At 55.8% G+C, this 24,173-nt stretch overlaps 1 protein-coding gene across 3 annotated transcripts; it reads left to right on the plus strand.

The window, feature by feature from the left end:
- Positions 1–3,809: 3,809 nt before the first annotated feature.
- ENKD1 (enkurin domain containing 1) lies at positions 3,810–23,779 on the plus strand. Of its 3 annotated transcripts, none has more exons than XM_054049375.1 (9): positions 3,810–3,859; positions 7,476–7,581; positions 11,070–11,173; positions 11,689–11,913; positions 15,409–15,581; positions 17,297–17,458; positions 17,595–17,764; positions 18,727–18,863; positions 19,379–23,779. In XM_054049375.1, the coding sequence occupies exons 3-9, from the start codon at positions 11,089–11,091 to the stop codon at positions 19,537–19,539; spliced, it is 1,113 nt and encodes a 370-aa protein (XP_053905350.1). In that variant the 5' UTR covers positions 3,810–3,859; positions 7,476–7,581; positions 11,070–11,088; the 3' UTR covers positions 19,540–23,779. The 3 variants fall into 3 exon arrangements, with proteins under 3 accessions (XP_053905350.1, XP_053905352.1, XP_053905351.1); XM_054049376.1 differs by lacking the exon at positions 3,810–3,859 and adding an exon at positions 4,330–4,505; XM_054049377.1 differs by lacking the exon at positions 7,476–7,581 and having other exon boundaries at positions 3,829–3,859.
- Positions 23,780–24,173: the final 394 nt, after the last annotated feature.

Consider the following 24,173-nt stretch of genomic DNA (forward strand, 5'->3'; position numbering starts at 1 on the left):
TACCTCTGGAGGAACTTTGCTACAAGCTGAAGCTCTGAACAAAGGACTGAATGACCCATCCCAGCGGGGGATGTATTCCAGAGACTTGATTTGAACCTGCAGTTTATTCCATCGCTGCTGCAAGCCTGAACCAAGAACTTTGCCATTACTGTATGTAATTGATTCCATTTAACCAATTCTAACTCTCATCTCTATCTTTTTCCTTTTATGAATAAACCTTTAGATTTTAGATTCTAAAGGATTGGCAGTAGCGTGATTTGTGGGTAAGGTCTGACTTGTATATTGACCTGGGTCTGGGGCTTGGTCCTTTGGGATCAGGAGAACCTTTTTCTTTTACTGGGGTATTGGTTTTTATAACCATTTGTCCCCATAACGTGTGGCACTGGTGGTAATACTGGGAAACTGGAGTGTCTAAGGAGATTGCTTGTGAGACTTGCGGTTAGCCAGTGGGGTGAGACCGAAGTCTTAGTCTGGCTGGTTTGGTTTGCCTTAGAGGTGGAAAAACCCCGGCCTTGGGCTGTAACTGCCCTATTTGAGCAATTTGTCCTGAGTTGGCACTCTCAGTTGGGTTCCGCCAGAACCGCATTGTCACAGATGGTGAGAACAATGAAGTCCTGATGTGGGGGCACAGCCAGGTACTCAGATGCCCGGCCCATGTGACACTAAGGCACCTACAAATAATTGCAAGGGGAAAATGGAGGCCAACTTTGGAGCAGCTGGCCCTTAAAAGCCACAGAAATTGTTCCCCCACCCCCGTGAGCTGATCAGACGGGATCTCCCAGAGAGCCAGCCACAGAATGGCAGCCTGTTGTGAATGAGAGGGACCCACTGCAGTGAAGTCCCCTAATGCGCAGACACGTGATCCTGGTGCACTGTCTGCAGTGTCTTTGCCTCCTTGGAAATGATCCTCTGCCTTCGATTCTTGCTTTCATAGAATCACAGAAGATTAGGGTTGGAAGGGACCTCAGGAGGTCATCTAGTCCATGCCCCTGCTCAAAGCAGGACCAACCCCAACTAAATCATCCCAGCCAGGGTTTTGTCAAGTCTGACCTTAAAAACCTCTAAGGAAGGAGATTCCACCACATCCCCAGGTAACCCATTCCAGTGTTTCACCACCCTCCTAGTGAAATAGTATTTCCTAATATCCAACCTAGACCTCCTCCACTGCAACTTGAGACCATTACTCCTTGTTCTGTCATCTGCCACCACTGAGAACAGCCGAGCTCCATCCTCTTTGGAACCCACTTTCAGGTAGTTGAAAGCTGCTATCAAATCCCCCCTCACTCTTCTCTTCTGCAGCCCAGTTCCCTCAGCCTCTCCTTGTAAGTCATGTGCCTCAGCCCCCTAATCATTTTCGTTGCCTTCCGCTGGACTCTCTCCAATTTGTCCACATCCCTTCTGTAGTGGGGGGAACCAAAACTGGACACGATACTCCAGGTGTGGCCTCACCAGTGCGGAATAGAGGGGAATGATCACTTCCCTTGATCTTCTGGCAATGCTCCTACTAATACAGCCCCATATGCCGTTAGCCTTCTTGGCAACAAGGGCACACTGCTGACTCATATCCAGCTTCTCGTCCACTGTAACCCCCAGGTCCTTTGCTGCAGCAGGGAAAGCTGTTTCAGCCCTCTCTGTTCCCGCTGTTTAGCTTGGAACAGACTTTCAGGGGGACTCAGAACCCCCTTGACTGCTAGATGTCAAGGCCGGAAGGGTCGGGACTGTACTGGTCATTTCAGCTGCCTTCCCGGCAGCACAAGCCAGAGAATGTCAGCCAGCGACTGGGCTCCTGGCTGAGCTAGAGCAGAGCTAAGACGCCTCCTCTTGATTTAAAGCTTCTCATAGCAGCGAATCAACCACAACCCTTGGTGAGTTGTTCCAATGGGTGGTTCTCCTCACCGTTCAAAAATGGCACCTTCGTGTCAGGCTGATGTCATCCAATGTCAATTTCCAGCCTGTGGCGGCTGTTTTGCCTTTGCTAGGTTACGGAGCCCTCTGCAATCAGAAATTTCCACCATGGGGAGGTACCTGTAGATTCTTTTTATATTACAGACCCCAGAACTGGCACTTTTCCTGTTTTCCCTCTTCAGGGCAAATGTTTGGGGTTCTTGGGCCCCAGGCTGCAATCAGAGCCATGTGGGCAATTGCGTGTATTTGACTCCACTGGGACTCCATGTGGGGGTGAGGGTAGTCTGCCCATGGAGAGCCAATGGCAGGGCCATTGTTTGAATTAATACAGCCCATAAACTAAGCAGGCCCTGTAAGCAGCTGAGTAAATGCTGTGGGAAGAGCCTCACCCCTTGGCCTGCCCTGTGAGTGCTGCAATACAGTCAACCCCAAGCAGTTCAAAAGCACAAGATTAGCATCAGAAATCACATGATTTAAAACAGATACAGGTCGGGTTCCACTTATTTGTCTTCTGCTTTTGTCAGTAACTAGAGGGATAGAAATATGGACCATGGGAGGGCTGATGAGCAAGGGAAAGGGGGGGGGTCATTTTTTCCGGGCCTTCCCCCAAAACATCTGTAACTGGGGTGAAATTGGGGGGGGGGGAGTGAACATGATGTAGCATGGCCCCGAATTTCTCTTGAGGAGCTGTCTGTGCAAGACAGTTGTGCCAGTTTACCTTAAATGAGCTTTTAAACGGGTTTGGTGAAACTGGTGCCAACCCGTATGTAGATGCAGCTTAAGAGTGGCATATTGTGGTTTAGCTTAAATCTGGTTTGAACTGATTTAAGCTAAACTGAAATGAGTGCATTTACATGGGGCTGTGGGAGTCTCACTAGTTCAATTTAAAATCTCACTTTTAGTTACGCCAGTGCAGCTTTCCCATGTAGTCAAAGCCTTATAGACATTTTTAAAATTGCAAAGAGAGTGTGTCGTAACCCCATGACTCTGGGAGCTGGGGCTTTAAGAAAAACACCAAATGTCACATGACTCTCAATAGCATGCTGAGCACTGGAGATGGTAAGATTTCACGGGGGTATGGTGTATGCATTAAGCTAGGGTAGTGGTTCTCAATCTGTGGCCCAGAGTGATAAATAGGTTGAGAACCTCTGAGCTAGGGGCACTGGCCGTTGCTGGTCCTGAATGAGGCAGAGTCGGGAGGGGAGGGTAAGAGGTGAGGGAATGATGGATTTTTTGGTTGCTTAAAAAAGCAAAATGTTTGGGTTGGAGTGAAAATGAAAATTTCCAATGTTTTGGGCAAATCAGCAAGTTGGAAAGCAATTGTGTTGGGTCAGATGAGAGAGAGAGAGAGAGAGTGTGTGTGTGTGTGAGACAGACAGACAAAATTCAAAACATTTGTTTCACATTAGATGATTTTTGGATTTAAAAACAAAATAAAATTCAAGGCCTGAGTGAAGCGAAGAGTCATTTCAAACCCAACCACCCAAATATTGGGCTTAGAAAATGTCCGAGTGAAATGTTTGGAGGTTAATGTTTTTTCCCCCTTTAAATTAACAAGGCCGCAGCCTGGAGCGTGAGGACTCGTGACATGGAACCGGGGGGGGGGGGGGTCACAACAGGGAATTGGGGGGGTGGGGGGTGAGCCAGAGAATGGGGGGGGTCATGACCCGGAATCGTGACACGGAAGCGGGGTCTGTGTGAGGTGAGTCATGACATGGAAGGGGGGGGTTGAGGTAAATCACGACACGGAATTGGGGGGGGGGGTGTTAAGGCGAATCAGGACACGGCCTGGGGCGTCAGTCAGTGGGCTGGGCGGCGCAGCAGGCAGGGGGCGCTGCGGGACCTGCCGAGCAGCGAACTACGACTCCCAGCAGCCCCCGCGGCGGCCGGAAGTGGCGGCGGCGCTGTTGCTTGGAGAAGCGGGGGGCGTGTAACCGCCTGAGAGCGCGAGCGGGTCAGTGCCGGGCCGGGGGACCCCCGTGGTGGGGGGGGCATCCCCGCTGTGGGGAGCCCGGGGCAGGGCGCCCCCTATGCTGTATGGGGCCGGGCCGGGGGACCCCCGCGCTGTGGGGGGGCCGGGGCAGGGCGCCCCCCATGCTGTATGGGGCCGGGTCGGGGGCACCCCCCGCGCTGTGGGGGGGCCGGGGCAGGGCGCCCCCCATGCTGTACGGGGCCGGGTCGGGGCACTCCCCCCGCGCTGTGGGGGGGCCGGGGTAGGGCGCCCCCCATGCTGTATGGGGCCGGGTCGGGGGCAACCCCCGCGCTGTGCGGGGGCCGGGGCAGGGCGCCTCCCCGCGGTGCTGGATATTGTTCCCGGTCTGGGGCGCTGTGTTGCCGGCTCTGCCTGGGAGCAGGGGCCCCGCGCTGCTGGGGGACCCCACAGTGCCCAGGGGCCCCGATCCTGCTCAGCCCCTGACCCCCTCCGCCCTGAGGAGCCCGGTGCAGCCAGGAGTGTCCTGCCTGGCCCCAGGCCGCCAGGGACGCGGCAGGGGCTGGCCCCCTTTGGCCCCGCGCTTAGCCCAGGCTCCAGGGCAGAGCTCTGTGCTGCGGGGGGCAGCGCCCTCGGGGCTCTGCCACGTTCCCCAGGCACCAACGGACAGGTACTGATCCCTGCACCCTGCTCCCCCCTCCTCCCCCCAGGGCTCCCGACCCCACTGGTAACCGGCTCCCCTGCCTTGGTGCCCGTTGATTGGGGGAGCTTTGTTTGCACTTTGCCTGGAAGCGGTTTGCCCTCCAAGCCAGCAAAATAAATAAAGCACAAATGCCGAGGCTGGCGTGTGGCCAAGAGCGCAGTGCAATTGCCATTGCACGGACACCCAGCCAGATGCTGCTTGGCCGACTGGGGGGAGAGAGGTGGCTGGAGCTTGTTCGTAATTCCAGTGATGCTGCCTTGGGCAGGGTGTGGGGTCTAGTGGTTGGAGCAGGAGACTGGGAATTCCAGGACTCCTGGGTTCTAGTTCTGGCTTGGCCAGTGGCAGCAGAAAAATCTCTTTTCTTGAGGCTTCAGTTGCCCTGTGTAGAAAGGAGGAGTCGTGCTGATGTGCCCCACGAGGGTGATGTGCAGGTTGATTGGTATTTCTAATGTGTGCTGGGAGCACCTAGGGGGAGATACCAGAGGAGGTTACAGCACTAGCAATAAAGGAGGCAGATAAAGGGGTTCCCCCTACTTGATCATACCAGTAACCTGTCCCCAGCGGGACTCCTAATACCTGGTTCTGTTCCGACTACTGAGCTTTGAGCAGCACGTGTTGTGTCTGTTCATAGCAAGGGTATTTCCAGGGCTCGGTATGTAGTGGGGCCGTGTGAAAGTGGGGCAGGATTAAATAACTCCAGAGGCTCTAGTGCTGGGCAGCTATCAGATACTGGGTTGAAAAGTGGTCAGAAGGCAGCAATTGTTGGCAGTGGAGGAGATTACAATGGAAAGAGATGATCTGGGGAACAGGTCATGGTGGTCAGGGAAGGTCTCTCTCTCTCTCTCACCTTTGCATCAGCCTTTGTCAGCAACTGTCCAGCTCGTGTCAGTTACGTTTTTTTGTGGCCATGGTAGTATACAGTAGCGATAGACTGGAGATCCTACAGGGAGAGGGGCTATATAAAAACATGAGTGAGAAGGAATGGCATTCATTTCTGTAGCACCTTCTGTCTCCAGGAACTCCAAAGCACTATGTACGCTGTAGCTGAGGAACACTCCTCTACTACCGAAATTCAGCCACTTCTGGAGTGGAGTGTGACAGCCGTTTAACAACACGCAGTAACACCCTGCACCAGTTAAGGACAGGAAGTGAAGAGGGATATCCTAGCAGCTGACAGTGCAAGAGAGATGTAGGGAGGCAGAATGTAATTACCTGTGTTGGAATTTGTCTAGATTTGAACACCTTGGCTGTTAAGAAAAGAGACCTGGGATCTTTAATGACAAGGAGTGGTCAGAGCCTGAGGTTGGGGACGTATATGAAAGGCTGGGTGTATGTGGTAGAATACTATGGACTTTGGTCAGTCAATCAAAATCATAGAATAGAATCTCAGGGTTGGAAGGGACCTCAGGAGGTCATCGAGTGCAACCCCCTGCTCAAAGCAGGACCAATCCCCAGACAGATTTTTGTCCCAGATCCTTAAATGGCCCCCTCAAGGATTGAACTCACAACCCTGGGTTTAGCAGGCCAATGCTCAAATCACTGAGCGACCTTTCCTCCCACAAATCCTTTCCCAGTGAGCCTTCCCTTAGAAGTCTCGAGGCAGTGGGCTTAGGGCAGTGCCCCGCCTTACCCATCATGTGAGCTATCCATGCCACCTTGGGAGCTGCAGGCAGGGGTTGAGGCAGGGCCCAGAGCCATGCTGGGGGCTGGGGCCGGGGCCGGGAGTGGAGCCGTGGCTGGGCCGGGAGCCAGGGACTGAGGCTGGGGCCACGGCTGAGGTGGGTCTGGGCCCTGGGGCGAGGCTGGAGGTAGGTCTGTAGCCGAGGCTGGGAGTGGAGCTGAGGCCAGCCTGTGTCCAGCAACTGGGAGCAGAGCTGCGGCCAGGCTGGTGGCCAGGGGCCACGGCTGGGGCCATAGCTGGGGGTAGAGCAGGACTGGGTGACGACCCTCCCCTCCTGTGGGGGCTGGCCCGGGCCTGCTGTGCTCTCCCAAAGTTCTTCCACCTCCCCCTTGGGGGCACGCCCCACAGTTTGGGGACCACTGGCTTAGGATATGCCTGCCCTGGAGCTGGAAGATGTAAATTCCAGCTTGGGGAGACATGTCTGCGCTAGCCATGATTGAGCTAGCATGCCTAAAATAGACGTGTAGCGGCAGGAGGGGCAAATCACCCCAAGTACCATCCTGTCGGAGACCCTCGGTATTAGGGTGACCAGACAGGAAGTGTGAAAAATCGGGAAAGGCGGTGGGGGTAATAGGCACCTATATAAGACAGCCCCAAATATCGGGACTGTTCCTATAAAATTGGGACATCTGGTCACCCTACTCGGTATGGAAATGAGAACTTCCAGCTCCTGTGCAGACGTACTCTTTATGCCCAGTGCTCAGGGAGGGTGATGTTGTAACCTTAGCTGAAATCTCATTTGAAAATTTTCAGCTTGGTTCCTGTTGGTTCTGGTTGGCCATCTAGGGGACCAGAGCTATGTGGTGCTCCAGGAGAAACCACCAGAAGCTAGTTGAGATCAGCTGAATTATTCTAATGGAGCCTACTGGAATTTCCTTTAGGATAGGGTTAAACCCAACCCTCCCACTGCACCTGGGAAATTGGGGGCAGGGGAGGCCACTGGTTTCTCTCCCCGCCTCTCCCCCCCCCCCCCAAGGTGGGGACTACAAATGAGAGCTGATTCCAACCCAACTATATTTAACTAGCTGTCGTCTTCTTTTGTATGGCTGAAAGCCAGCAACGTTGGCTGTTCAGTGAGATGTGGGGCAGCTGGCTGACCTCTCCAGTAGCAGGATCTTGGGCTTTTCAGGGCTTCAGTGGCTCGCACCCTGAATCAGTGGAATGAGGATAATTGCCTCCACCTTTGCAAAGTGCTGTGTGATCTCCGGCTGATCGGAGCTGCTGTGTACAAGTGCTTTTCGCTGCATCATTTCCAGGTGGACGGTCTGTGGGAACCATTGGCTGATACACACAGTTCTGAGGTGCCGAGTCTTCTTGCTGCTCCCTAACATCTCTCTCCTCCTGTCATCTGTGAAGTACAAGGTAAAGATCCCGAGAAACGTGATCTCTGGGACACCCGAACATTGCCCAGTGGAGAGCTGCATCCCCTTCCCATGTCTGTTATAGGAGAGGTGTGGCCTCTACAGCTCCCAGCATGCAATGCCCCATCTTCATCCAATGGCTGGAACATTGCATGCTGGGTCCTGTAATCTCTGCACGGTCCATGCACCCTGTGTTAAGGCTGAGGGAGCTGCAGACCTTGATGTAGCCCCACTACGTTATCCTGCCTGCTCTGGCCACAGAACGCACATTCCCCTTGTCCTTGGAGCATTGAGAGGACACTGCTGCCACCCCAGCCTCCTCTCAGGGAGGTACCCGAGTACCCTCCTGCCATCCCTTTGGGAAGAGAGCCCCGTTTACCTCCTGTTCTAGGCTGCTGCTGCAGGGTGTCATTTCTGCTCGCTGGAAAGAACATAACTGCTAAGCTGGCTTTGTTCCTACGGGCAGCGCGTGGAGACCTGCCCAGCTCCTAGGGAACAGGTGTCCCTATGCAAAAGCCACCAGCACAATTGGCCGCTCCTCAGCCTCTCTGCAAACAGGCCTTGGAGGCCCAGTGGCAGGGCAGAGGGTACAGTGAGGCCCGCAGTCTCCATGGCTGCAGTGGACAGCTCTCACCAGCACCGACTTCCAACAGGAAGGGGTTAAAGGCAGAGGCCTGCTCTGTCTGGTTGCTCTCTGCATGGAGCAGCCAGCAGGGAACTGTACACATGGGGGCTCTGAGCCGTGAAGCGAATTGCACATCAGGTATAACTTAGGGGTCGGGAAAGCCCCTGTTGGCAGGGGAAGGTGGGCTCCCATCCCACCTCTCCTGCTAACTGCTTTTCCTGCCATCTCCCTTGCCCCCACATGAAACCCACCCAGAGCTGCTTTTTGCCGGCCTCGGGCCTGCTCCCGCTGTCGCGGAAGTTGGGGAGATGTCAGCCACTGATGTGAGTGGGAGCAGACTCAGATTCCTGTGATGTACAGCGCCCTCCCTGCTGGCTCTGCCCTGGGTCCCCCCAGGGGAAGGGGGAATGCCAGCCGCTCCAAGTGGCACTCTGCTGCCCCTTCTCTCTCCGATCTGCCACCAGCCCAGGCGGCATTCCAGGCAGTGGAAGTCACCCTGCCTCGTTTGGAAGACTATTTGCACAGCAGGGCTAGGCACAGCGAATGCTCCAGCTATTTTAATCCTATTGAGAGAAACTAGAAAAGGAAAGATGGGATCAGTCCGAAATGGGCCTTTGAATTCACTTGGGAGGCCCGGCTGCTGCTATCACAGCCCTCCAATTGAATCATGGCTCCCTCCTGGCTTCGGGGCCAGTGGACTCCAAAATCCACTGCATTATGTCTTTCATAATAGGCTATAAATGTACTTCTGCTCATGGTTCTTTTGTGTTAATCTCTGTGACAAATTTTCTATTGATGCTGCGTGATTTCTCTCGCTGATATCCACAGGGCTCAGCTGATAACGGCGCACAGCTGCCTTTGCTTTGCTCTGCCTGTGTGCCTGTTGCGCTGCTGGTGACTCTCTTGTGGGACAGGGACTAGCTCGAAGGAGTGACCTTGCCAGGACAGGAAAGGCTGACAGTGAGACCTCATGGGCCAAGGTTTTAAAAGTGGATCAAGCGAAACCGGGACAAGGCGCTCTTATTCCAGAGTAGGAGTGTCCACAGCTGGAGCTGGTCCAGAACAGCTCCATGTGTCAACAAGCCCTTATGCTCTCTTACTGTCGCCGCATTTGTCACCGCTGCATTAGTCCCTGGGGGGTGAATAATTAGCTCTTTGCTAATGGCTCTCATTCCAGTAAGAGCTGTACCTCCATGACGGCAGGCTTAGGCGGATTAGCCGTTAGCATCAGAGGCTTTCTTATCCCCGCTCGGTATCAATAATTCATTGGCTTGTAAATGGAATTGAGGCCCCTGTCTGTCCCTGCAGCGCCACTGTGCTCTCCCTGCTCCCGCACACCACACCGCAGTTGGCGGGAAGGAATCTTCCCGCTGGAGGGCTCGCCTGCCTGGGACAATTGTTGAGCCTTCCAAACGTGGGGCCTGATCCTGTCCCAAAGTCCCAGGGAGTTGATGCGCTCAGCTTGGCTCAGGGCCTGGCCCAGTTTTATGATGATTTTCTGAGTGAGAGTGAGCGCATGTCCCCTGGTGATAGGAAAGGCTTCCTTCGGCGCTGCAAGGGGAGAGGTGCTGGCTGCTCCCGGGTCGGAGATCTAAAGCCTGCCCGGCTATCAAGTGACTAAAGGACCGAACCAGCAGGTGCGGTTGTGACCAGGGTGCAAAATGAGGTTCTGCCCAGAAGAGCAGGGCCTGCGCAACCCATTAGGCGACATAGGCGGTCGCCTAGGGCGCTACAATTTGGGGGGCGGCAACCGCAGTGGTATTTCGGCAGCGGGACCTTCCGCCGCCTCTGTGGGGGGCGGCATTTCGGGGTGGGACCTTCCGCCGCCTCTGTGGGGGGCGGCATTTCGGGGTGGGACCTTCCGCCGCCTCTGTGGGGGGCGGCATTTCGGGGTGGGACCTTCCGCCACCTAGGGCGGCAGAAAAGCTGGCGGCGCTCCTGCTGAAGAGTGACTGTGCAAGTGGCATCACAGGCCAGTGTTTGACCAAATCAGGCTGCAGCAAATCTGCCTAACTGATAACTAAGCAGGCAGGCCAGTCCGCTCCCTGGGATCTGAGGGTCAGGCTGGGCACGTCCCTGCTCATGCATTGTTCTTGGAGGTGCCGGGCGCTCCTGTTGGGTGGGGTTTGCTATTGCAGCCTTAGGGAGCTTAGGCTTTAAGCTGCAATGTACGCTTCCAGCTCAGGGCTGCGGCAGGGGCCAAAGCAGGCCAAGCCCCACAGCAGCATGAGGTGGCCGTGGCTGGAGAACCTTGGCCATCAGTTCTGCTGATTGGGCCCCAAGAGAAACCCTCTCGCTCCCCAAAGCAGCACATACCCATCTCAGTCCCTGCAGCGAGCACCTCAGCCTCTGATACTCCCGGGGAGTGAGACGGGGCCGTTCTCACAGTCACGCTGCAGAGCAGACCCATGGTGACAGCGCGTGAGCCAAGCGATGTCTGGCGAAGGGGAGATGCCATGAGAACGGCCAGACTGGGTCAGACCAGTGGTCTATCTAGCCCAGTATCCAGTCTTCCACACTAGCCAGTGCCAGATGTTTCAGAGGGAATGAACAGAACAGGGCAATTTATCAAGTGATACATCCTGTCGTCCACTCCTAGCTTGGCAGAGTACAGCAGTAAACATGGACGCTTTGTGTGGGGGAGTCGTGCTGGTCAGTCACTGCCTGGTGGGGTTCCCAAGTGATGCCTGCAGCTTAGTCAGTGCCCAGATTGGAGGGCGGGTGTTTGTTTTCCCTAGCTGGGTGTGTCTCCAGCGAGGAGCAGCAGCCCAGATGTATTTAAATATTCCCCATGGCTGGTAAATGATTCCCAGGAAAAACCCAGCTGATTTCTTTTCCCAATGGTGTCCGCTTGTCGATTGCAGCCGCAGAGCCGTGGCCGAGATGTCTGAGGGACCTTCCAGGATCTCGGGACCCATCCCTCCCGACCCTACGCTGTTCCCAGACTATTACAAACGCCCCCTATCAGGTGAGTGCCAGTGGAGCATGCAGCATGGATGGGGTCCTACGTAGTCACGGGCGGCTTGTTCTCCTTTCCGTAGTCCCATTTTGCTGCACAGTCACACTGGATCCATGGATGGGGCCAGCATGGTGGCCCATTGAGGTGCCAGGCCAGAGGGCTGTTCGTTGACCTGGCTTTCCCCGAGCCCAGGCAGGGGCTGGGGGCTCCTGCAGAGCTGGCACGCTCTGCTCCAAAGGGCACGGAGTGGGCCTGCTTCTCCCTGCAAAGAAGCTTGGCTCCTCTGAGCTGAGTGCTCCCAGCTCCCATTGGCTCCAGGACCAGGCTGACGTTAAGAGCAGCGTCGATGAGGGGCAGAGGGGCTGGAAGTTAGGAGAAGGTGGGCTGGGGAGGCCAGGGGGCTCTCCAGCCTCATCTGAGGCCGCCGTGGCCGGAATGGGGCTAGCCTGGCGCAAGCCTGGGGCGTGGGGGGAGAAAGCGATGGGGCGGTGCTGCACATCTTGACTCATGCTGTCTCTCTCTAGCTCGAGGGAGGCTGGAAGGGAATGCCTTGAAGCTGGACTTCCTCTCGGGCCCTCTAGCCCCAGATCCCAGCCTGTACCCCACCTGCTACAGTGCCCGCCCTGCCCATCCTGCCCCGCGTATCCGCCCCAATGGTCAGGCCATCCTGGAGAAGGGGCAGAAGGGGACGGTCGGGGTCTTGCTGAAGCTGGAAGGGATCTCTCTCTACAGGGAGCCGCCCCTGAAAAGTAAGTGCAATGGAGCAGCTGGAGCTGCCCGTGGCTAAGGGCAGGACAGATACTTTGGTTGGACGCAGTGGCAAGGCCTTAGGGTGGGGATTTCCAACTGAGTAACCAAGGCTTGGATTTGTTGGGGGCTGATCGGCTCTGGGGGTGCTGCAATGGGAGCAGCGTCCCGACCCTGGGGTTATTGAGGTCATAGCCTCACCCTGACTGCAGCATGGCCTTTGTCTGGGGCTAGGAAGGGAGTGTGGAGAGGAGACCTGCTGGTGGAGGACAGGCTGCGGGGCGGTTTGGGAGCAAATCGAACACTTCAGTTTACCCTGGCTCAAGGCTGAAAGGATGGTGGTTAAATCGAGAGGCAGCACACTTAAAGCTGATGAAAGGCAGTGGGTTTTTACACAAAACGATTAGCCTGTGGAACTCACTGCAACAAGACATCATGGCGGCCAAGAGCCAAGTAGATTCAAGGTGGTGATCCAAGTGCGTGGATAACGAGAACAGCCAGGGGAGTGCCTTGTGAAGGAGGGCTCTGCTGGCCTTGGAATCTGTGACCCAGTTCTGGCTCCCGTTTGCTGCCCCAACTCGGCAGCCTGGGGACTGTGCCCGCAGAGGACAGCCAGAGTGCAGTGTGCACCAGCTGCTGTCTGTCCCCAATGTCAGTGGGGAACTCCCCTGTCTGGAGGATTGTGGGTAATTTCTGCAACCTGAGCTGAAGACCGAGAATCTGCCCTAAAGTAGCGATTGTGGCCCCTGGACCTTTCTGAATCAGTCTGATTGGCCCTCAGGCGGGAAGGGCAGACGCCAGACTCTATGTCGGAGCCATTGCTGTTGACAGTCCCACATGATGTGGTTCCCCATCCCTCCCTCCCCCTGGGGCAGGAGTGACTGGCAGTAGTTTTCTCCCTGGGTGCTGGGGTGTTTGTGGCTTGATGCTGAGCTAGAACATTGGCCCAGCCCTCTGGGCTGTCAGGTAGTGGAGGGGGAGGGACAGTCTCCGCATGGATGGTGTTCCAAGAAGGAGTGCTAGGCAGAGACGGGCTCCGCCTAACGAAGAGAGGGAAGAGCATCTTCGCAAGCAGGCTGGCTAACCTAGTGAGGAGGGCTTTAAACTAGGTTCACCGGGGGAAGGAGACCAAAGCCCTGAGGGAAGTGGGGAAGTAGGATACTGGGAGGAAGCATGAGCAGGAGGGGAGGACTCCTGCCTCACACTGAGAAAGCAGGACGATCAGCGAGTTATCTTAAGTGCCTATATACAAATGCAAGAAACCTGGGAAACAAGCAGGAAGAACTGGAAGTCCTGGCACAGTCAAGGAACTATGATGTGATTGGAATAATAGAGACTTGGTGGGATAACTCACATGACTGGAGTACTGTCATGGATGGAGGTAAACGGTTCAGGAAGGACAGGCAGGGCAGAAAAGGTGGAGGAGTTGCATTGTATGTAAGAGAGCAGTATCACTGCTCAGAGCTCTGGCATGAAATTGCAGAAAAACCTGGGAGTTTCTGGGTTAAGTTTAGAAGTGTCAGCAAGAAGGGTGATGTTGTGGTGGGAGTCTGCTATAGACCACCAGACCAGGGGGGTGAGGTGGATGAGGCTTTTTTCAGGCAACTAACAGAAGTTACTAGATCACAGGTCCTGGTTCTCATGGGGAATTTCAATCACCCCGATATCTGCTGGGAAAGCAATACAGCAGTGCACAGACAATCCAGGAAGTTTTTGGAAAGTGTAGGGGACAATTTCCTGGTGCAAGTGCTGGAAGAACCAACTAGGGGCAGAGCTCTTCCTGACCTGCTACTCACAAACAGGAAAGAATTAGTAGGGGAAGCAAAATGGGAACCTGGGATGGGAACCGGGGAGGCAGTGACCATGAGATGGTCGAGTTCAGGATCCTGACACAAGGAAGAAAGGAGAGCAGCAGAATATGGACCCTGGACTTCAGAAAAGCAGACTTTGACTCCCTCAGGGCTGATGGGGAGGATTCCCTAGGAGAATAACATGAGGGGGAAAGGAGTCCGGGAGAGCTGGCTGTATTTTAAGGAATCCTTATTGAGGTTGCAGGAACAAACCATCCCGATATGTAGAAAGAATAGTAAATATGGCAGGCGACCACCTTGGCTTAACAGTGAAATCCTTGCTGATCTTAAGTGCCCCAAGGGTCGGACCTGGGGCTGGTTTTGTTCAATAGCTCCATTAATGATCTGGACGATGGTGTGGACTGCACCCTCAGCAAGTTTGCAGATGACACTAAGCTGGAAGGAATGGTAGATACACTGGAGGGTAGGGATAGGATACAGAGGGACCTAGACAAATTAGAGGATTGGGCCAAAAGAAATCTGATGAAGTTTAACAAGGACAAGTGCAGAGTCCTGCACTTAGGACGGAAGAATCCCATGCACTGCTACAGACTAGGGACCGAGTGGCTAAGCAGCAGTTCTGCAGAAAAGGACCTAGGGGTTACAGTGGACGAGAAGCTGGATATGAGTCAACAGTGTGCCCTTGTTGCCAAGAAGGCTAATGGCATTTTGGGCTGAATAAGTAGGAACATTGCCAGCAAATCGAGGGACGTGATCATTCCCCTCTATTCGACATTGGTGAGGCCTCATCTGGAGTACTGTGTCCAGTTTTGGGCCCCACACTACAAGAAGGATGTGGAAAAATTGGAAAGAGTCCAGCGGAGGGCAACAAAAATGATTAGGGGGCTGGAGCACATGACTTCTGAGGACAGGCTGAGGGAACTGGGATTGTTTAGTCTGCAGAAGAGAAGAATGAGGGGGGATTTGATAGCTGCTTTCAACTACCTGAAGGGGGATTCCAAAGAGGATGGATCTAGTGGTAGCAGATGACAGAACAAGGAGCAATGGTCTCAAGTTGCAGTGGGGGAGGTTTAGGTTGGATATTAGGAAACACTATTTCACTAGGAGAGTGGTGAAGCACTGGAATGGGTTACCTAAGGAAGTGGTGGACTCTCCATCCTTAGAGGTTTTTAAGGCCCGGCTTCACAAAGCCCTGGCTGGGATGATTTAGTTGGGGATTGGTCCTGCTTTGAGCAGGGGGTTGGACTAGATGACCTCCTGAGGTCCCTTCCGACCCTGATATTCTATGATTCTATGATCCCAAACTAGAGAGCTAGGATTCAAACCAGCCCCACCTCCTGTGAGTGGGGGAGTCATCTGGCTCCACTGATCGGCTGTGGGATGCTTGTCTGCACCGCTCTGAGGGCCAGCAGCAGAGGGTGCTAGTGAGTTGCTCTGTGTCATGGCACAATTGAGTCACCCCAGAAAAGCCAATGTCTTATGTGTGCTTACAAGGGGCTCAGTGGGTATGATTCTATCGCCCCCTGGTGGCTGGCACACAGGCAGGGTAACAGCTTGCTGCTGCTTGCAGCGAACGGAGTAGCTTTGGTAGCAGAGGCCTTGGTCTCTGATGCCAAAGGTCATGGGCACCCACTTATGGCTTGGGAGGGTTTGTTGGTAAAAGCAGTCTCTCCCCGGGGCATGCAGGGAAAGAAGCCAAGGACCACGAGAAGGAGAATGTGAGGCGGATGAGGGAGATCCAAAGGAAATGCAAGGAGAAGGAGCTGGTGCGGGAGCACAGCCAGCCCAAACCCATGAAGGCCTTGTGGAAATCCCAGAAGTATGAGAATGTGGAGTCCAAGGTGAAGGCCAAGTTGCAGGTATCTGTGCACTGCCCCGTAGCCCTTCAGGGGCCATTGCCCCGGCTGCCCTCGATTGGGGTTTGCCGGGAGACCCCGTGTAGATCTGCAGAGCCCTGCTCAGTAGCACAGGGGATGGAAGTGTCCCTTCCCAGGCCGCTGTGAGAGCGGAAAGCGGGAGCCATGCCCTGGGCGGGAATACCTGGCTCGAGCAAGCAGACTGGTGGCTAACACCTGGTTCAAGTGTGATGGGGAAGTTGGGGAGAAGCGGGATCCCCGCTGTGGTTCTGCACTCTGGGATAGGGTCAGACGCTCCCCCCTCAGCAGGTGGCTGCTCCAGCAGGGGGGTCTGAGGCAGCGCTCGTTGGCATGAGGCGAGCGGGACATTCCGACGCTGCTAGATGGCGCCATCGCTGAGGCGCTGCTAGAAAGCTGCCATTGTGGTCTGTGCCTGCTGCTCTCGCCTATGGAATCGGACCGGTCCACGCCATGCATTTAATGGCAGCTGTGTCGGCCCACTCTGCAGGACGGGTCGCTGGTCTCATGCATGAAACCAGATCGAAAGGGAAGCGTGACCCAGCCCCTCAGTCCGAAGGGTCATGGCTCCGAATGGCTCAGACCCACCCAGTGTGACTTACAGACACTCGGCATTTTAACAGGCTGTCACAGACTCACAGGGTCTGTCTATGCCACGCCGGGCCCCAAGGACCCACACAGCTCCACAGGACAGGCCCTTGACCTCCAAAACTGGGCCCTTGGCACCCGCAATCCCTGTCTCTCTCTCTGGCTCTCTGCCGCGTTCCAGGCTCCTGTGGGAGGCTTGTACTGTCCCCTTCAGGGCACAGCGCTCCCAGGGCGTTTGTAGTGACACCAGGCAGCCTTTTCACAGCAGAGCCGGGGTTATTGTGGGGGATTCCTTAGGTCAGCACAGAGAAGTGAGGGTTGACATGGTCCATCCTGGCCACGCCTGCACTCCACCTAGCCACGCTGTTGTTAATTCCGTCTCCATCTCCGGAGAGAGCTGCTGAGTCTCCCCAAAAGCCACCACTTCTCCCCTCCCTGACGACGCACGCGGAGGTCACGTGTTCCAGCTGGAGATTTCCCATGCTAGGTGTCAGTCGTTCGGCCCTTGGGCCTCCCATTGTCGTTCTGGATCCTCCACTGATATGGGTCGGTTTCAGCCAGTCCTTTAATGCCCCATTCATCCCACCTCAGCCAGTGACACACACCCCTCAGTCCCGCTCTGCCCTAGTTGCCCTTGTTGCAACCACTGGGTGACAATGCAAAGTGCAGAGGGAAACTGAGGCACGCAGCAGCATCATAAAAAGATTAGAGAAAATTCCCACTTTGTCGCACAGGCGTTCTAGTCCCCGCCACAGCCGGCTGCAGTGTGAAGCCTCTCCTGTCTGGGGCACTCAGCGCACTGTATGAAGAGTGATAAATTCACTGCAGCCCATGGGTTTGCTCCTGCAGATTCCCCTCTCATACTCCAGTGTCACTCCATTGAATTCAATGGCCTAATGCAGATTTACACTGGCTCCATGTCTCCGCTGCTGGCTGAGTTCCCTGCCTGGCTGCCTCCTCGAGGAGGCCTTCCCTGGCATGCCACAGCAGGGCCTGGGGTCGCCCATCTGCCATGGCACTCCTGGGTGATCCTGGGCTCTGAGGGGCTTTGCCGTGTGGTTTGCCCTGTCCTGGCAGTAATGTCTCTCTCTCTCTCTCTCTGCCTTTTGCAGGAGAGCTCTCCCCCGCCCAACCCGGAGTCTCAGAAATTCCTCCGGGCATATTCCCGCTGCGGCTCTGGGGTCCAGCCCCGCCGTTCGCTGTCGCCCAGCCCTGCCAAAACGAGAGTGGTGACCGACACCGAGGCTGCAGGAGCACAGCGCACTGATGCCAAGGTGAGGGACTGCACGCCCTGCTCGCTGGCTCCTGGCGCTCCAGAATCGCTCTTGCTCGGCACAGGTTCCTTCACTCCAGCCTCAGAAGGCACCATCACTGCTGCCTGACCTCTCATGCTTCCCCCTTTCCTTCCAGATCCAGGTAGAAGGCACCAGCATCGACTTCGTGAGCCACAACGCCCGCACCGCCAAACGGGCCCCCATGCGGCGCTCGCGCTCGCTGCAGTCGCTGGCCGAGGCGCTGGAGCAGAAGCACCGGGAGCAGGAGGAGTACAACGCCAAGCAGAAGGGCCACGTGCCCCAGTAGTACGTAGGCTCCTGCCCAGCCAGCGCCTCTGTCACAAACAAGCCTGAACCCACTTCTTGCTCCGTGCGTGGGACGGCAGCGGCTTCTCTTGCGGCAGCGTCCTCCTCCGCTGCTCTGTGTAGTGAGCTCCCGGGGTCAGTGCGGTTGCAATGAGCTTGGCCCAAGAGGGGCAAATGAAATCCCCGACGAAGCTGCTGCATGCGGGGCCAGGGCTGTGCGACCTACTGGCTCTGCGCAGTGGAGCTGCTGAGTGTCCGGTGCTCCAGTTGACTTGCTGGTGCTCAGCCCTGCTGGGAATGGGCACCAAAGTGACTTAGGAGCCTCAGACTCATTGAAAGGCTCCTCGGTGCCTGAGTCACGTCCCCTAAGTGCCGAGCATGTCCCACAACGGCCGGTGGGGCCTCCCGAGCGACACCCGTAGGGGACAAAGCAAAGCTCCCCCCTCCCTGCCTTGCTCGACCCAGGCCAGCGGCTTGGATGGTTTCTGTATTGTACGGCTGAAGGGGGGCAGAGGGGTGGGCTGGCTCGGCTGGGGATGGGAGACAGAACCTCTTGCTCTGACATTGGGCCAGATCCAGCTCAGGACCTTGCTGCCCGGTGCCCCATGGGCAGTGAGTTTGGTGCGTGTGGTCAGGCCCTGCGCAGCCCGGATGCACCCTGTGGCGCACTGCTGAGCCCTGGACGGGCCTATGGCTATGTGGAGACGCCACGGGCCTGATTCCTCCACATCAGGCCCAGGTCCTTTGTGGGCACCTTGATGTGTGGGAAGCCTGCACTGCCCGTGCTGTGTCATGCCCGTGGTCTCCGGGGCTGTCGGTCACTCAGTAGGGTGACAAGTCAAGTATCTGTGAGCCTGGCATCCATCCCTTTCCCCTCTGCTCGTCCCGTCTGAGTCTCTTGCCCCTGGGCGTCTGGCCCTGCCTGGATCCTGCCCCTCACCACCCTCCTTCTCCCTCGGCAGCCTGCTGGAGCGGAAGGATCACTGGCGCAGGGAGATGGAGGAACGGCAGCGGAACCTGCCCGACCCTGACATGCCACCGGGTCACACCATGATGCCGGAGAGCGAGCGGCTGGCAACCCTGAACAACCTGCAGCAGAGTAAGGGGAGGAGAACCACTGGCTCCTGCTGGAGAGAGAGAAGCCAGTGCTGCTCTGCAGTGGCACCTGCTGTGACGGGACAGCTCCGCTTACTGCAGCACTAGCCTCGGCCACGGGGTGTCGCTCTTCTAGAATCCACTGAGTTGGCGACCTCACAGTGCCAGTCTCTTCCCCCCACCCCCCCTCAAGCCCCCGGACAGTCACAGACTTCCAGTCACAGCCTAGTCACGCTGCCCCTTCTGCCCCCAGCTGAAGGGCCTGCTGCAGTGCGACGCCCAGAGCGGGACACAATATCCCAGGGTGGGTCTCACTTAGTGCAGGGCGGCTTCTTCCCCGCTGTGACGTGCTGCCTCTGTGCACATGGGTCTTCATGGTGGCTGGAGCACGATCAGCTGCCCCATGGGATCGCATAATGTCTAGTTAGCTGATCTCTGGGGAGTGAGAACCAGTGCTTTAGTGGCAGAGCAGGAGAGGCCTGGCCGTGCCCCCTCTCACCAGCCCCCTTCCGTCCGCAGGCCAGGAGCAGCTGGTGAAGGACCTTGTGATGCTGCCGGTGCGGGCCGACACCCTGAGCATTCAGAAGAGGCGGGTGGAGCTGGAGAAGAAGCTGTCGCAGATCGATGAGGCCCTCAAAATCTTCTCCCGGCCCAAGGTCTTCATCAAGCTGGACTCCTGAGGGGGGGGGTGTTGTGCTGTGCGTGGATCTGCCACCCTGCTGGGGGGGGGCTCCTGGTCACTCTGCTCCTTGGGTTGGGGGGGAGGGAAACCAAACTCAATCTGCTTCCACTGGCTGCTGTAGCAGCTCCTGCCTTGGGGATTCCCAGAGCCCAGCCCGACGCCGTCCAGCCAAGCTGGCCCCAGGCAGAGGGCAGCTGGGCCCTTGTGGGTGACAACAGCAAACGAACCCGAGGGGTGTTGCCAGGGGCCATTGTCTTCAAGGCAGTGCCCCAGCCTCTGCCCGGTGGGGGGCTCCGGAGGGGCAGACTGGCCAATGGCACCTTCTGTGCAGCGTTGCTTGGAAAGCGGCAGGCCTGGTGCTCTCAGCTGCCGCTCTGCATGGCTGGGCTTACTGGCCTCTCGCTGACATGGAGTGATGCTTTGTAGGACAAAGCAGGAGCAGCCTCTGCCCGGCACCCCCTCCCCGGCCACCTTCCTCGCAGGTTGGAGCTGGGAGCCACGGGGCATTCAGAGAGAGATCGGGAGAGTCTGAACATAACCCTGCAGCATCCCAGCTGCCCCTGCTGGGGGGGTTGCGACACAGCCGGGCCTGAGAGCCAGCTCCCTGCCAGCCCAGGCTGGGCCTCTACATGGCGCTCCTCTGGCCTGGCCACCGCTCCCCTGCAGCCTTCTGCCAAAGGCCGTGTGCCTGGGACGGGGGCAGCCCGGAGGGGAGCAGCTTGGTAGGCCAAGACTAGCAGAGGGACAGGGTAACCAGGCCTGGCAGGGAGCTGGCACTGCGGGGAAGGGGTGGGGAGCGTGGGAACCCTTCTAGGGGGGTGTTGGACAGCTTTTAAATAAAGGGTTTTGTAGGTATTGTGTGTGACAGGTGTGTGAGAGGGGGAGGGCTGCTTTGGGCTGTGTGGGCAGCTGGGGAGGGTTCAGCCGGCTGAGTGGGTAGAGTGTTGGGCATTGGCAGTGCCCGGGCTGGGGCATGCCTGGCTGGCAGGTGAGGGCAGTGGGAGCCTGCTGGGTCTGTGCTGGGAGGCAGGGCCTGGGTAGCCTGCACCTTTCATGCTCCTTGGTGCTCCAGCCGTGTGCACATGTGGTACCAGATGCCGCTGCCCTCCAGTTGCGCAAGCCAGCCAGGGAGCCGGCTTAGCTGGCCCTGGCCAGGGTGAGTCCCTTGGCTGGGTACAGCTTGTCCAGCAGCGCTGTGCTCCCCCACCTGCCTGCTGCATAGGGGGAGGCAGGGATGCCTCCAGCTGTTCCCAGCCCGTCCCCACAGCTGAGGATTTGATTCCTGTCTGGGACTGTCCGTGGTTGCTGGTGCTGCTGCTGCCTTGCAATGGGCCATGGAGGAAAGAAGAAACTCCTGGCGGCGGAGGAGCACCAAACTGCCCCACAGCTTAATAAACTAGCCGGGCTCAGAGTGGGAGTGGTTCCTGCTTCCCAGCCTGCGGGCCAAGCAGCCCAGGGGTCGGTGCGGGATTGGAATCTGCCCCCTGGGTTTTTGTAAATCTCCAGTCTTGTGCCCTGAGGATGGGAGCGGGCAGGGCCCTGGGCCGGCGGGCAGAAAGTGTGTGTGTGGGGGGGGGGGGGGGAAGATGACCCCTAAATGGAGAATGTAGCTGCTAAGGCATGTGGTGGAGGGGGCTCTGTTACAATTTTCGGCTGCTGGGGCCCTGCTGTTGGGGGGCTGGGGTGGTGGCTTCAGGAAAGGGAAATGGCAGAAGAGCTGGTGCACTGGTTGCAAAAGCAGCAAAACCACAGTTGTGCAGAGGAGCTGTAACTGATGGGGCCAGGGCAAGGCGGTCGAGCTCCCAGCTTGCTCTGAGCAGGTCCTACACCCGCTCCTCCCCACCTAGGCAAATCAAACACCAGCTCGTGCTGCCCTGTGCTGCTGGGGGAAACAGGCAGGGGAATGCCCCCTGGCTTAGGAATCTCACAGCTCCGCACGTGTTGGGAGGAGACTGCCGCATGGGTGAGTGCTGGGCTCTCGAGACTGGATTCCCCACAGTCCATCATTACCCCTGTGCAAGGGAAGCATGACCTGCTACTCCCTCAGGATGGCAACATTTCCCCCTCACTGGGCCCAGGGGCAGGCTGGGGGACCTCCACCCTGCTGTGTCCCAGTCTGATGCTCAAAGGCCCTGGCCAATACATCAGCCAACTGGTGCTACATTTGGAAAAGAAGCAACTCCAGCCGGATAATTGTGCAGTATGGCCACATTGTGCATTGTCAGGCTTCTTTTTGTTCCTAATATACCATAAAAAAACTCCTCCTTATTGTCCTTAACTCTGCTGGCCATAGATTTCTCCTTGTGTCCCTTTGCTTCCCATATCAATTTTCTACAATTCCTAGCTTCTAACTTTATGTTAATTACTAGCAAGTTCCCCTGTCTTCCATGGTTATTTTTTATAGCTGCCCTCATTTGCCCTCTAAGCCAGGTTGATTTGACCAATATCGCCTTTTCCCTCAAGTATGGTTTTTTGGGCATCTAGTAAAGTGTTCTTAAACAATTCCCAATTATTATTCACATTGTTCTGATTAAATTCATTCTCCCAGCTGATTTGGCGCCTAGCTGTTTTTAGCTTTGTGAAATTGGCCCTTTTGAAGCACCAAGTCTGTCTGTCTGTCTCTCTGTTGTGGACTTTATTCTATTTGCACACTATAAATGTGATCAAATCATGAGTCCTTCTACCATTAAGTTTTTAGTTCTGTGATCCGTTCCTCTTTAGCTATTTGGACAAGGTCTAATATAGAATTCCCCTGTGTTAGAAGCAACATTGTTTGAGTTTGGAAATTGTCATTTATAGTTAGAAGTACCAAGAATGTTTAAGTATGGGCAAGGTGAGACTTCTAGCATGTCACTCAGGTTGACGTCCCCCATGACCACACAGCATCTTTTCCTACATTAGAGGTAGGTGCATAGGGAACCACTCATGCTGTTACCTACTGTGATTTGGTGGGCTGTAGGAGACACCAATTAATACCCCACACTCGATCCTTCCTAAATAGGTTAGAATCACTGATTTTAGCATTCCACTCATGGGCCCCATGCCACCGGGTTTCAGTAATACCCGGGAGATGAAATTTATGCTCATATGAACACTTTCAATTCCTTATTTGTTACCCAGGCTCCTGGCATTAGTGCGTAGGGAATTAAAGCATTTCTTCTCTTTGTGTCCTTCAGTTCCTTGGTTAATTTTATTCTCAACATCTCAGTGTGCTAAACGAGTGCTCAGATTGTCCCTTCTTTTACCCTCCCTCTTTAACACCCTCCAGACTACCCTAGTCAGCCTATCCCTGAACTGCTTGGTTCCCTGTCTCCTGAAGTGGAGGTCATCCAAACTATACAGCTTCCTCTCCCTGTAGGTGGTGGACTAGTGTGCCACTAAACCAAACCCCTCCATGCTACACCATTTACCTAGCCAGCGGGTCACCTCCAGCATCTTCTGCCTGCCTTTGCTTGCGGAACAGGGAGGCTCTTAGAGGCAATCACGTGGCCATTCTGCTTCCGTGTTCCCTGAAGTCACCTAGTAGCTGTGAGCTCTCTTGTGACAGTGTCAATCTGAACCATCTGTGATGCTGGCAGACCAGGTGCCAGCTCATGCCTCCACTGAACATGGACAAATACCTTGCTGGGATCAGTCTGGCCCCTGCATGTTGGTATTGGTATTGGCATGTTCAGGGGTTAGAGGTTATTGAATGCCTGCGTTATGCTCACTGATAACAGCTGCCTCCCGCACTGCAAGGTCATGTTTGAGCAGTTGTATTATGAACCTCTGTAACTGTAAATCCACCAGCCAGGAGCGCGCCATTAATGCGTGTGAAGTGCTGGTCTCCAACAGGAGGTGTTCCGGCCTGCCTGCCAAGGAGGGCCCATCAGCACCAGCTGACAACAGTGGAACACACTAAGGAGGGCAAAGGACTGTACCGTTGACTCCCACCCCCATAAAGAGTAGTCTTGCAAGTGAATTCCTCCCATCAGCTGAAGTTGCAGCTCAAAGCAGAAGTGGGGCAGGCATTAAAAACCCCTAACAAGGAGGAACTGGTTGTCCATGTTGCTTGGACAGTGGGGGGCAAGGTTTCTAGGCATAAGCAAAAGATTCCCAGTGCTTAGCCTGAGTTAGGCCTAAAGGACATACAGAACTTGCTTATTATGGAAATGTCTATTACCTTTGGAAACTGAAGATTGGAACTCATTACCTGCTTTGACCTGGTCAATAACTCTCATTTCCTTTGCCTGTTAATAAAGCTGAAGATCGTTTATTATAGGACTGGCTACAAGCATTGTCTTTGGTGTGAGATCTAAGGTGCAAGTGACGTGCGGTAAGTGACTAGTCCTTTGGGCCTGGAGGTAACCTGAATATTGCTGTGAGTCTTGGTATAAGGGACCATCTATCACAGAGATACTCACCTGGGTGCCTAAGGGGACTGCCGTGACTCTGTTAGTGCCTGAGGAGGTCACACTCGGTGAAATCTAAGTCTAGAGCTCGCACCCAGTTGGGGGCTTGTGCCCTGGTTCGTAACAGCCTACCCTGATGTCAGTGCTCTGGAGCCCCTGCAGGGCAGGGCAACGCCATCCCCAATGGATCCGCTCATGGTGCCGCCCGCCTTGGCTCCAGGAAGGCAGCGCGCTGTCCTGT

This window comes from Malaclemys terrapin, chromosome 14 (genome assembly GCF_027887155.1).
Source record: "Malaclemys terrapin pileata isolate rMalTer1 chromosome 14, rMalTer1.hap1, whole genome shotgun sequence".
Taxonomy (NCBI): Eukaryota; Metazoa; Chordata; order Testudines; family Emydidae; genus Malaclemys; species Malaclemys terrapin.